This window comes from Anguilla anguilla, chromosome 2 (genome assembly GCF_013347855.1).
Source record: "Anguilla anguilla isolate fAngAng1 chromosome 2, fAngAng1.pri, whole genome shotgun sequence".
Taxonomy (NCBI): Eukaryota; Metazoa; Chordata; class Actinopteri; order Anguilliformes; family Anguillidae; genus Anguilla; species Anguilla anguilla.
Window position 1 is genome coordinate 17428707 of NC_049202.1, and position 13916 is coordinate 17442622.

At 44.1% G+C, this 13916-nt stretch overlaps 1 protein-coding gene across 1 annotated transcript; it reads left to right on the forward strand.

Moving 5' to 3' along the window:
• Positions 1-4862: 4862 nt before the first annotated feature.
• Positions 4863-11331, forward strand: r3hcc1l (R3H domain and coiled-coil containing 1-like). The gene is made up of 7 exons (XM_035406870.1): positions 4863-4967; positions 6323-6917; positions 7924-8111; positions 8928-8998; positions 9403-9498; positions 9933-10073; positions 11155-11331. The coding sequence occupies exons 2-7, from the start codon at positions 6342-6344 to the stop codon at positions 11205-11207; spliced, it is 1125 nt and encodes a 374-aa protein (XP_035262761.1). The 5' UTR covers positions 4863-4967; positions 6323-6341; the 3' UTR covers positions 11208-11331.
• The last annotated feature ends 2585 nt before the right edge of the window (positions 11332-13916 follow it).

The following is a 13916-nucleotide window of genomic DNA, read 5'->3' on the forward strand; positions in this document are numbered from 1 at the left end:
ATGGAACCCTGTGGAAAAAAATATCTAGCCAACCTGCACAACACACAGCCAAGTATTCCTCTACCATTGAAAATGTCAGGGCTATTCACTTGGACCAAGGTTAAAACTAGTGTTTATTTTTCCACCGAGTACCCAGTGAACATTTTTGTGGTGAAAAGTTGGTGAAAAGTCAGTGAAACACTGTCTAGGCATTCAGGTGAAAACCCAGCTACGTTTGGTTGAAAAGTGAAAGTTTTCAATAAGGCTAGGATGTAATCAGGCTATATCTGTGTAAAGACTGAAGCTACAGTATATTGGGGTATTACTTCATTTATGTCAAAATATCTCTCAACCTACAGTAGATTTCCACCCCTCTGGACATCCAGATTCCAAGTATTGCTCACTGCTCATTTTACCTTTATCAAGTAGACTAATCTCAATACTAATTGATCTGAAACAGCCACAACACACTCACTAGCAGATATATAATCACATGTGCCCATATTAAAGTATGCTCACACAAAATACAGAAATGAGCGACGCACATGAAATGTGCAGAGTGAGTTTTGTCTGGAAACTCTTGCTGCAGCTGACCATTGGCCAGCCTCAGCAACCACATGTCTCATACTCAACCAATTGCATACATTGATCTTTATATGTTCTCATACTCAACCTATCACATGTGCACATCATTACCGGAGCACCGGTAGTCAGACCTCTCAGGTGCTACTTATTGCCTGCACTGATCTTTGCATACTACGCTTGCTACAGCACACAGAATTGCTCTCACCCTCCACCACCTGAGGTTCCACCTGCTGTTTGGATCTGCTTGTAGGTACTGGGAGGTTTTGGTATTTCTCTTGTTTAGTAGTGGATATATATCATGATCCCTGTTTGATTAGTGTAGGCTGGTGTGTGCACATATGTACATAAAGCAGATCCATTCATCACCAAACCAAAAATAATTACATTGCATGTCAATTAACAAATTTAATCAAAATGCACAAGTTGTCCGGACTTAAATACACAGACATGCAAACATACAGCATGTTATGCTGTAAAGTGATAAGTGGTAATTTTGTTGAGTCATGTGCAGAGTCCGACAGTGTTGCAGGTTTCTTCTGACTCACTTTGAAGACAGAGATTCTCTGTGAGACACCACTAGACCCAACCCTCTATCCCGATTGAAGTCTGTCACTGTCATTCCAGCAACATAAAGAGCAAGAAGTGCTTTAAGGACACACACTGACAGAGTACATACTGCCTGCTGGGAGAGAGAAACAGCACAGGAGTGAGAGAAACAGAAGGAGGGAGATGGGGCGGGGGAAACAGAAATATCATAAACTGACATGCTTAATATTTCAGCATTTATATTGAAAATATTATTTTTCAAATGCAGTGCCAAGAAAATGTCTTATTTTTATATTCATATTTAGATTAATTTTACAATTTAAACATACTTAAATCATGGATTTTCCAGGTGGGGTGTCATCAGGATAAAAAAAATAATGGAGCGCAATAAATCCAGCCTCAGTCTCTTGGGACACACCGAACCACGTTGGCCCAGCCAAACTGCCTGAACAGCATTCAGAACAAATGAACACATTACATATAATTGCAGACAGAAAAACTATGGCCGCTGAATCCATAGCAACAGCTGGTAATGTGAGCAATGCATTGGGACAGTTTTTCATTGTGTTATTGTAAGCATTAGGCACAGTAGTATAGATTATAAATTACTGTCATTGGAGCATAGCTGGAATCCTCAGAGTCGTGCATAATTGGCCACAATGTTGTCGAGTTATGGAGTTTTCAGTCAGCAGGGTATTCCCTGTCGCATAGTGTAATAGCAATTCCATTGGTCGGTTAGGCTCCTAAGATTTGAAAATACATTTGGGCATTCAAGTATGTTTATAAGGCATAATTACTTTGACAATGAGGCTGGTATAGAAATTGTGCTAGACTAATTTTAGATAATAGAGAAATGTTTCACTGGTACAAGGTGTGGCTTTAAATATTAAAGCTACATCATATGTAGATTTATTGTGCCATCTAGTGGTAAATGGGGAACTCATTTTATTATCAAATGTCTGACAATTATAAGCAAAGACAAATTGTCCAACTCTCTCTGAGATTATTTGTAACTGTTTCCTCTCATAATGGCCTAAATGACCTGAAGTGCTTTCCACCTCATTCTCTCTTCCATTGAAGAATATTACAGGATAAAAATATGTTATACAATCAATCAAATTTTGTATGGGGATATCAGCCAAAACTGCCAGAAATGTGCCTTTATGCATTCACTCATACCCCATATACCAAAAGCAACAGAAAAGTTGTGGGGCTTAACACCTATTCTTGCAAACAGTAATTTTTTGTCACACATTTCAAGTGTGCCTCTGCTGCTCATCTGTCCCATGACTGTGGGGCTCCTCTCTGTCTTCCACACTGACATTTCCAATCAGTGGGTTGGCATCCTGCCTATGGGAGCCCTGCCAGAAATGGACTTCACTTCAAATGTATTGTTCTGCACTGCACACTTTCATTCCCAATAAAAACATTATGCAGAAAATGATGGAAGAGGGAGGTTTCATGAACCTCAAAATGGGCGGAGCTTATTATGTTCTATGTGTAACTGATCTGTTTAGCTTCAGAATCCCTAAGTTTTCTCATTGGTTTGAACAAGTCAGTGGTTCAGAGTACACTGAAACCTCACCCACTATGGGGTTCATGATGCTCACTCAACCCTCTCTATTTGCAGTGCTTCTGTAAATGCCCATTCAGTACCCCCTTAACACATTTTGTAGCCAGGGTAAAACTCGAATAGTACAGTTGCGAGCATTTCAGATTAGGAGAGTGCAGTGCTTCAACAGCACTGTTCCAGAATTAGACGCTTTCATTTTTAATTCAACACACAGAGTTACTATGCTCCATTTAATCCACTTTAACTGAGTTCTCTTTGTCCTGTGGAAAGAAATGTGGCTTACCAGCACTCACACAGTAGGGCGACTGAATCCTGGGAAAGCCTTATTCCGGTCTCCTCTTCCAGGTTAATGTACTGGAAACCTGGCTGGTTTCATTGTATGTGGATCTGGAGGCACAGCATGGCATTGCATGGAAGCAATGCTTTTCCAAAGCCCTGCAGTTGTCAGTGCATATGCAAATCACAGGGATGTTTTGGTTTAAGACATGCCTTTCCATTCATTTAAAGTGGTCAGGCTGGACAGCAGTTGGCATTGTTACCTGCCTGTCAGGCATTTCACTTTTAATCCAGATGGAATTTACCCACAAGCTACAAAGGCACATACGCCCAGTTTCCTAAACTATTGTAGTCAGTTTCCTGTCATTAGATGCTTTCTGACCTGGACATTTTTACCATACAATACATCCCATTGTGAACACACTGAACAGAATGAGTTATTTTAATTGATTTTGACTACAGGGATTATTTCTTCATCAATGACCATATGAAACTGTCAGCTCAGAGATGTAATGTCACAAATCTTCTTAAAAACTCACGCATTTTGCCAAGTCCAGTGTTCCAAATGTCAAGTTGGTTATTTCTGATTTGCCACATGGAGTAATACAGTTCAACCGTTGTTTTTTGGGAGTGAGACTATCCAGTCATTCACATGGAAGTCAGTAGGCAAGGTGGTGGTGCCAAATGTGAACAGGGCAATTCTTTGGTCATGCGACTTAGGGAAACTGTCTATTTGAGGACCTCCCTCTGTAAGCAATGTTGTTGAAGAAGACTTCCAGCTCTCTTTCATTGTCAAAATGTGCCACATTGACAGTGTGAATAGGTGAACGCCTGTGAAACTTTCCAGAGGAAATGTCCTGGAAAAGAGACACACAACAGTGGGGTAGGGTGTAAGGTCAGCAATCACACAACATGATTTATGTAGGACATCAGTCATCTGAAATTAACTGGTTTAGTAACCCGGTGTGGCCATGGTGAGACTAGGTTACTAAACCAATTCATTTCAGATGACTATTATCCTAGGCGTAGCCTATTCCAGTTGCCAGAGATGATGTCCATCCTTCTGTCTCCATTAATATCACTTGACACTTGATGTTAAACTGTATAGTGTGTCAGCTCCGTAAAGGCCAGGTTGACACTTGAGGCTAAGCTACCTAGCGTGTCCGCTCTGTAAAAGTGAGCAAGACATTTGAGGCTAAGCTACCTAGCATGTCAGCTCTGTAAAAGCAAGCTTGACACTTGACACTAAGCTACCTAATGTGTCAGTTCTGTAGCAGCCAGCTTGACACTTGGCGCTAAGCTCCCTACCCAGCCCAGACATCCGCATTTAATTTAATAAACTCTGTGATTATACTTGACCATTTAAAAAGATGTAGGACCATATCAATGGCTAGTTATAGGATTGCCTAAAGAGGTATGTTTTAAGCCTACGCTTAAAGACAGAGAGTGTGTCTGAAGCCCACACACAGAGAAAGATTGTTTCATAAGACAGGGGCTCTATAAGCGTTTCGAGGCCAAGTTGGTGCAACCAGACAATAAAACGTTACAGCAATCAGGCCGAGAGGATTCAAATGCATGAACCATTTTCTCAGCACCCTGGAGGGACAACATCTTTCTTAATTTAGATATGTTCTTTAGGAGGAAGAAGACCACTCTTATATTATAATACTATTTATGTGGGCCTGAAAGGATAGATCTGACTAAAAAAAGAAGAAATTTATATATAAGGAAAATATAAATATAAAATATAAATTGACTTTCCTTTTTGCCTTCAGGGATTTTTTTATTATTATTATTTTTTTAAATGAAGTAATGCAAGCCATTAGCCGTTCCAACAGCGCCACACCGGTAAAATCCACAAATTAAAACTACAATTCCCAGACATGATTCCCATGATGCTCAAATCTGTCATGACGTCAACAGAAAATGGACAGATCCAAACATCCGGTGGTGTGCTTTGTGGGGATTTCATTTGCTCAAGCTAAGGATTCATATCAGAACTATCAAGGTATTTGTATGTACGAACAGCGTGCACACATATGAAACCGATTTAAGTTTTCTTCTCGTAACTAGCGAGCTTTTTAAAAATAATTCTTATTTTAACTTACCATTAGAGTAACGTTAGCCAGACCCCTAGAAAGAGGCTAGGCTCTGGCGTTAGCTAGCTGTCCGTGTGCTGCCATTATTGAGTGACAGGCCCTCCAGGAATCTGTTTTTCATTTGAAATTAAAATATTTAATTAAATAAGAGGAATTCAGAGTGTCCCTTGGTCTTGAAGGTGTTTTTTCTGCGTGCAAAAATTACTGTACTAGGATTGTTAGCGTGAACGTTCGCTGAGGTGGTTGGATAACTCGAGACTGAACGTTATTTAACGCTCACAAACAGTGAAGGCTTAGTGCACAGTGAAAGCTTATCTAACGCACATTCTTTGACTATCCAACTTGACTAACTTAATTTCAGCAAGATGAAAACCAAATGTGAACTAAGTTAACTAGGTTACATTGCTTGCTAAGTTAGCAATCTAGCTGGCTAGCAAACTCAATCTATATTTTATGTAACATTAGCTAGCTAGCTAGGCTAGCCTTCTTGTTAGCCTGGTAGCAAACGGTACGTTATTCTATCATATACTGTCAGAAAATTAATTATATTTATAACTTCTGACAATATATAATAGGCAAGCTAATGTCAGTTAGTAATTTATTTTGTAACATGCTATTTCTTAAGGAAACAGTTATGACTGGATTTGTATATAAAGAAGTATTAAACTGATTTACGAATAAAGAGTTATTTTTAATTTAAAAATGTTTTATAAGATTTTTATAAGAAATTCCAAGTGGCTCTGCATACCCACAAGTTGTGATTCATGTCAACGATTGTTCAGATTTGGGTATTGAAACCATCCATCCTTCTTTATATCTTGAATAAAAAAATGAATATATATATATTGTCTTTTCTGACCCTTCAAAACATTGATGCAAGAATCCAGTTGTGGAGGAGAGCTGTCTGCTGGTTTTCCTTATATTTCAGCATCAGTGAGTCATTTAGCCAAGTTGTTGATTGGCCTTCTGAGGGCCTTCATTGGTTGTTGATTGAAAGGAAAGCACAAATACCTGGATACACTGTAGCCAATGTAGCCTTCCAGGGCTTAAACCATCTGTAATGTACAACAGTAACTTTTGTAAATGTGCAATTTCTATTGGATTACAGTAAATGGGTGCATGATTTTACATGAAAGCAGCGCATTGATGAGCACTTCAGCAGTTGCTGGGAGTACACTGCTTTGTTGTCCAGAGTCTGAAACGCACGTGTGGGTTTATGTGCTATCCCGTGGTTTTACAGAGCCCATTTTATGATCAATTTCAGGCTGAGACTCCAGTAAGTGATGGAGCAGGAGGGGGAAAGGACCCCGGAACGCTCCAAGAAGCCCGACATAGCGCTCTACGTCCCCAAGAGACGGCAGGAGGAGGGGGGTCCAGCGAAAGAGGCCCCCTCTAACCCCAACCCCTCCTCCAAAGACAAGGCCCAGGCCGCAGGCAAGCCGAAGGGCAGGCCCCGCTACAGCGACAAGGGCAGGAAGAGCAACAGCAAAGGCAAGAGGGACAGAGGCGGCAAGGATGGGACAGCGACCGACGCCCTCTCCAATGGTGACGCGGGGCAGCAAGGGACCGAAGGCGCACAGGCCATCGACGGAGGGCCTCGGCCGGGGGCCCAGACGGAGGGTGGGACAGGGGCTGATGTTCCCTCTGGGACACTTTCGGAGAAGGATGGGGAGGGTCTGCAGAATTGCAGTGACCCGTCGGGTTCTGAAGCGCAGGGGGGCGGGGTGGGCAGCTTGCCCGGGGAAGAGTCCAGTCAGCAGGGCTCTCTGGAGCAACAGGAGCCGGACCCAGAGGAGGAGAGCTGGGACACCCTGTTCAATGACAGTGGCGACTGCCTGGATCCTCACCTGATAGAGGAGGTAGGCTAACACATCCCTCACAATAGTCACCTGCAGAAAGTCCTGCGTGTTATAATCCCTCATATAGTTTGTCAAATAGGTGAACAGTGTCAAATAGGCACAGTATCCTTTGCATAAGTAAATAGTTTGCTCAATCAGCAGGGGTCAGCACTGTTTATACTCTGAAGATCCAATCAGATTTCATATATCTTTCTGTATATGACAACCGCATTATATGATAACTGCATCTCACAGAAAGAACAAGAGTTCAGGGGGGTCACCCTTTTTCCAAACAATGTCGCAGTGCATTCAAAGACTCACCGATCTGCAGATTTTGCAGCTGTTAAATTATACTTTTTTTCTGTTCAGCTTCCCTACCCCTACCACAGAAGTATGGAATTGGAAGCTTTGATCATTTCCAGCTTTCAGGGATTTTCCTAACTGATACTAATTATTTATACCTTTATTGTGTATTAGCCTGAAAGCATAAATGTACTTTGTTGGTTTTAATTTGCTTTTGTTATGTGAATATGCCATAAATGGCACTCTTTTTTCTTTTTTTTTTGAAAGTCAAAACCTGTTTTGTTTTTTTGCGTTCCAGCATGAGTGATGCATTTTTGTTTCTTTTGCCCTTGGACAAGCCATCCTCACATTTTCCATGTCTTGAGCCACTCCAGTGGTTCAATTGTCTTGGAAGCAACTTTTAGTCTATAAATGGCAGTCAGATTCTGTTATCCCATCCTGCTTTTTCCAGGTGACTCTTTCCCCTCTCTCCAAAGGTATCATCCATCATGGTGCAGTTTTTTTTTTCCACTCATTAAGTGTGAAAATCTCCTCATTTGCCTTGTGGGCTAGTCGAGACTCCAGGCACTGTAACTCTAAACGTCTGGAGAAGCCAGCTATAGTCTTTGAGATTATCCTGATCCTGATTGGCTCTATTGTAGCCAGCTTTGTGTTTTTGTCAGACATTGATTTGGCTTGAGTTGCCTGCTCTGGTCAGAAGCCCATCTACATGTTGACTCTCCAGATCTCACTGCAAGCTGGGAAAAAGAAGGAGTCGATCCAGGAGTCGCGGTTCAATTACTACAACTGGGACCCGGAGGGGGAGCCGGAGCTGGAGCTGCGAGACGACGAGCTGTCCAACATCGTGGAGATCTACGAGTTCCCCAGCGAGTTCAAGACCGAGGACCTGCTGCGGGCCTTCCACTCCTACCAGTGAGTCCCTCTGCCCTGAGCCTGAATGAATCAGTAGTCAGCTCTACTAGTGATTCCCTCAGCCCTGAGCCTGAATAAGTCAGCATTCAGCTCCACCAGTGAGTCTCTGAGCCCTGAGCCTGAATGAGTCACCAGTCAGCTCTACCAGTCAGTCTCTCAGCTCTTAGCCTGATTGAATCAGTAGTCGGCTCTACCAGTGATTCCCTCAGCCCTGAGCCTGAATGAATCAGCAGTCAGATCTACTTGTGAGTCTCTGAGCCCTGAGCCTGAATGTGTCACCAGTCAGCTCTACCAGTCAGTCTCTCAGCCCTGAGCCTGAATGAATCAGCCGTCAGGTCTACCAGTGAGTCCCTCAGCCCTGAGCCCGAATGAATCTCTAATCAGCTCTACCAGTGAAACCCTTGTGTAGAAGCCAATGCAAATGCAACACATAGTCCTGCCAGTGAATCCCTACAACACAAGAAATTTGTGTGTCCTTCCAGCAAGTACCTGCAATATAGACTATAGACATCTCTTAGTGATGAGTGCTAGCAATATGAGTTTGTGCACATTGGTCGTGCTGCCACATGGCTTTTACAAGGCCTTATTGCCTCAGCATGAGTCCAGTTCCAGTCCACTCTGCCACTAACAGTTGTAGTAGGACAGTAATAAGCATGAAGTTGGCATGAGCTTAAGAGAGAGCTGTGGCCTCCAATGGCACAGTAAAGCTGGAAAGGGCAAAAGCGCTGTGATAGCGTCAGAGCGGTAGCCTTACACCATGCGGGCCAGCTGATGAAGCGATGTTTAACCGTTACATCTTCTCTCTTTCGTGGGCAGGCAGAGGGGCTTCGACATCCAGTGGGTGGATGACGCGCACGCTCTCGGACTCTTCTCCAGCCCCATCGCGGGTGAGTCTCTGACAGACGGGGGCGCTTGGCGGGGTTTCACATTGCTTATTGGAGATCCCTTTGTCCTACACCTGCCTCAGGACAGCTAGGCAGTTCCGAGTCCAGAGGTTAAGCAGCGCGCACCTTCTACCGCGGTGTTCCTCAGGCCTGGTCCTGGAGGTCCGCGGCTCACACCGCTTTTTCTTTGCAAGCCCGCGCTCGGCCAATCAGTCGAGGCGGTCTGTTATGCGGCTGGCTCAACTTGCTCCTCAGGTCCTGAATTGGGTTTTGGTTTTAAGGTGAAAACGGATGCAAACAGACCGCACAGCCAGTGTTGGGCATCAGTGTGAGTTACCTTGTTACAGTGTACACACCCTCTCCACTGCCGCCCTTACCCATCTTCCCCTGCTCTCTCCCCTCTTCAGCCAGAGACGCCCTCATGTCCAAACACCCCATGATGAAGGTGCGCCCCCTCTCCCAGGCGTCGGCCGCCACCAAGGCCAAAGCCCGCAGCTGCTCAGGTAACTGCGCTATTAAAAGCGCGCTTATGTGTACACTGCTAACAATGCACCAGTATGCCAGAGCTTCTTCCTGTACAGCACACCGTAGCAGTTCTTTGCAGAGTTCTCACTGGAGCTTGGAAGAGCTTCATTTCGGAAGTGGGACATGGAAGGTTATGAAAGGGCTTGATAGTTGTGAATGTGCTCTATAATGCGTAATGCTGTTGGGGTATGCATTTTAGTAAAATCCTCAGCTGTGAATCAAAACTGTGGTAGGGCAGAATCGTTCCAATTAAGTCAAATTGCTCTTCTTGCAGCGTTTTATGTGTATGAGATTGTTCAATGATACAAAATAATATCTTGGAAAAATTGGTCCTTAAATGAAGGATGTGGCAGTAGATGTATATGTGTGTGTGGGGGTGGATTCTTAAGTGAAATGTGTCCCCCTCTCCCAGACTACCTCCTGCCCGCTAAGGAGCGCCCCCAGACCAGCGCGGCCCTGGCCCGCAGGCTGGTCATCGGGGCGCTGGGTGTGCGGAGCCCGCAGAGCCGCGACGACAGGGAGGCCGAGAGGAAGAAACTGCAGGAGGCGCGAGGTGAGAGTCTCCCCCATGCCCTTATCTGACCGCCCCTTTCTTTCTCCCTGTCATCTGTCCTGTCTGCTGCCTCTGCCTTCATGCTGAACCCACCCTGAAGCCTTTACCTCTTTTCAGTTGGTGGCCTCCACCACTAGATGGAGCTATATTTCAAAGAATACTCTTAGCAAAGGTTCATTATAATGTGTATAAGTCCTAGATATCCACATTTAACTAGACAGGAAAGCGCGCCTTCCGCTAACTTAAACTTGTAAACCCCCGGAAGTAAGTCTGCTGTGCGTGTTGAGGGCAAAGCATTGGAGCTTCCGTTGAATTGAATTGGTAATATCAGACATTTGAAGGCAAAATAAAACTTACCTGATTGTATTTTGAAACGTTATTAACAATCATTACGTTTCATATGAAAAGCATATGTAATATATAAATATATATATGTACATTTTAATCAAAATTTTCCCAAAATGTCTGGACCAAAACAACCATTGTTTCACAAACCACTATACATAATGAAATTTGAAATGAATCATCTTGATTTTCTACATTGAATTCAATGGGCAGCAAGCTCTTTTTCCTTCAACATTGTGCAGTAGAGGCTAGTTTCCTGTTACTTCCTTGGCTTCACCACCTGGAACCTCCTACCCTCTCCAGTTCCTACGTACGCTCTGTGGTATTAATTTGTTGTGATTTGTGGGTGAAAAGCAATAGCAATTTACAAAAAAAAACATTACACCTCCTCCCCCCACCAACTAAGTGTCCTGTATTCTGTGTGGAAGTTGTTCTCCCCTGTCCACCCTATAATCAGCTTAATTCAGCAACCTTGTAGCCTTTACAGTTAGCCCACTTTCCTGTTTCCTTTCACAGCCAATCAGCCATGAATAACCAATCTCAAACTCATACACCCCATCACACCCTCGGATCACATGATTTGTTCTGTGATAATGTATGAATGTATAAATGTATGTAGATGTTTTGAGAAATGGATGGAGTTGTTTAACCCCAGAAATTGTACACTTTACTTCCGCAGAATAAAATTGAAAATGGCTGTGAAGCACACTGAGTTCGTGTTTCTTTTTCCTTTCAGAGAAAAAGCGTCTGGAAGCTAAACAGCGCGATGATGCGTGGGAAGGGAAGTGAAGGAGGAGTGCTCTCCATCTCTCTCTCTGTCTCACACACAGACACACACATGCACCCACACACACACACACACACAGACACACACACACCCACGCACACACACAGACACACACACACCCACGCGCGCACACACACACACACACACACACACACACACATACACCCGCACACACACACACACACACACACACAGACACACACACACACGCACACACTCACACATACACCCGCACACTCACGCGCACACCTACGCACACACACACACACACACCCCCCAGTAGGAGATGGCAGTTTCTCAGGTGGATCGCCACAAGTTATGCCACTTGTTTAGTGTACTGAAGTCAGAATCACCAGAATGTTCTGACTTCTGCAGCTGCAGATTTTTGCAGATGGCAGCAGCTCTAGCGAATAGTCATTAGAGTAAGAGAACAGAGCACAAGAAAGCCAAAATCATTTCCAAATTATTGGAAACCAAAGTCCAAAAAATGTTTTTACAAGACTGGAATTCAACTATAGAGAATTCTAACAATTTATCAACAGGGTATGCAAATTTAGAAATTCTTTTAATGGTATTTTCAAACAAAATGTCCAAAGAGAGTCTGAAATGGATATGATGGAAATAGAGAGGGAGATTACTGTCCCTTCCCCAATATGCTTTCTCTAAAGCTGTACAGTCACTTTAGAAATGTGCTTGAGTGAGGAGAAGTGGTTTAGTTGCTCTTGCCTCATTTATTCTAGTCTTGTACATTAGACTTACCCAGTCCAGTAAGTGACGTCAGGCATTAGGCCCCGCCTCTACTATGTTCACTCCAGACATTTATTCAAGAGCAGGTTATATGTGAACATCTGTATTTTTAGAACCAAAAATGGCTGCAGTATGTGGGTTGAAACCAGGACACACAGAACTTGGCGAATCCCTTTGCTTCCGGATGCACAGCTTTGCTGCTTTGACAGTGGAGCCTTCGTTATCCGCTCACAAGCCCTTTTGGCTTCTTTGCTGAAAGGTGATTGGACGGCGCATGGTCGCGAGACAGCGAGGCAGCCATGTTGGGATTCATCCGGAGATAAAGGACAGGCAAAGCACCCCACAGCAGTCCGTCTGACTGGCCTAGATTCAACCGACTATCTGATTCGCAAGTTATTTTCAGCACAAACACAGTTAAACAGTCACCAAAATGAATCCCCCAAATTGTTCTTATGAAGAAAAAGGGACTGAGGTGTTTATTTGCAAAGTTTGGCCCTTGTGGGTTACTCTATTCCCAGTCACCTCGCCTTTTAGGACATGTGAGAAAAATAATTGAATATTTTATTGCTGCCTGTGATTCCAGCTCTAGGATCTGCACTTTTCAGGTGTCATAGAGAATACCTGTGGAAGGTCACACCAAATACCCTTTTCTGCAGAAACACATCTGTCTATCCTGAAAGTGTGTTCATTTTTATACTTTTTACCCAGTATACTGTACATGGTGTCTTCACTCATTTGTGATCTAATAAATAATTTTAAACGTCAACGACTTGTTTCTTATTATTGTTTTGTCGGGGGGCAGAGAGGCATTGAGTTCGGTGATTGGCTCGAGAAAGAACCTTGTCATGAATTGGTCATTGGTCTTTGGGGTTACTGGTTGTTTTATTTGTGAAGGCAAGGCAAGTGATGGAAGAGCTAGTCTTCCTCAAACATGTGCAGCTGCCCTGTACTGACCCAGATATTTCATCCAGTCATACTGTTTGGAAGTAGTCAGCTAGGTAATTTAGTTGGTTCAGTATCAATGACAAGCATCAACCAATGGAAGGTTGTTAAGGCACGAAATGGCTGGCCAGTGTCTGTAAGCAGAGAACCTTGGTTGTAGTAGACGAAGTGATGAGCCGAGATGAGCTGAGTGGCCCGTTCTCATTTTCAGAAATCCTTATGTGGCAGGTCCAACCACAGCTAGGTTCACAAAGCCTCACTTTCCCATCACTGAATATATTTAAGTACCGGAGTTCAGTTTCCTATGTTTTGCTACCATCCTGGTGTAATGTAAAGTCCAGAGGTTGTTGGAGAGCTCAGTTGAGCTTAGCCTGTAATTTTACCTCCCATTAGCAGTTCTTTTCCAGGGGGAGCTCAGACCCCTTGTTCTTGGTGAAGGCTCGCCTCCAGCCATACACCAGAACTGTCAAAGGAACCCCAGTTTTGCTAGTGTATTGTTGAGCGCTTCAGTTCATCAAGGTGGTGTTTGCAACAATACTCCATCCCATAGACTTTGGGGTGTGTCGTTGGAAGCGCGTAATTCTTGTGGGCTGACTGAAAACATTCCTGGCGTCGTGGACATGACGCCAGATCTGGCTTTCCCCCGGCACAGCCGAACCGGAGCCCCAGGGTGACGCCATCATCCGCGCTTTGTTTGCCGACAGGAGCCGAGGCAGCCGGAGGCGCAGCGCGACGGCCGCTGCCAGCAAACACAGACGTCCTTGTGGGGCCGCGCTCCCCAGAGAGCGCCGGAAAGCTCTCCCGTACAAACACGCACCTTAAAATAAAAGCCTGCTCTGGCAAACAGGAAGCCGGCTCTCCGGGATGAAAGGAGAACAGGTCCACCGGCCGCTCACAGAAGCTCGTGATCTGTTCCCATCTCTGACGGGAAGAACCGAGACTGGGACGCGCAATGCAAAGTTTGGCATCGGACGTGTCCTCTTTCAAGTCGGTCCGCTTGTTTACGTGTTTCAACTAAAAAC

Bases quoted from the DNA above. Each gene is read 5' to 3' on its own strand.
- r3hcc1l (XM_035406870.1), top strand. From the start codon at position 6,342: ATGGAGCAGGAGGGGGAAAGGACCCCGGAACGCTCCAAGAAGCCCGAC. The intron at 8,112-8,927 runs GTGAGTCCCTCT...TTTCGTGGGCAG, and splicing joins CGGGCCTTCCACTCCTACCA to GCAGAGGGGCTTCGACATCC. The intron at 9,499-9,932 runs GTAACTGCGCTA...CCCCTCTCCCAG, and splicing joins CAAAGCCCGCAGCTGCTCAG to ACTACCTCCTGCCCGCTAAG.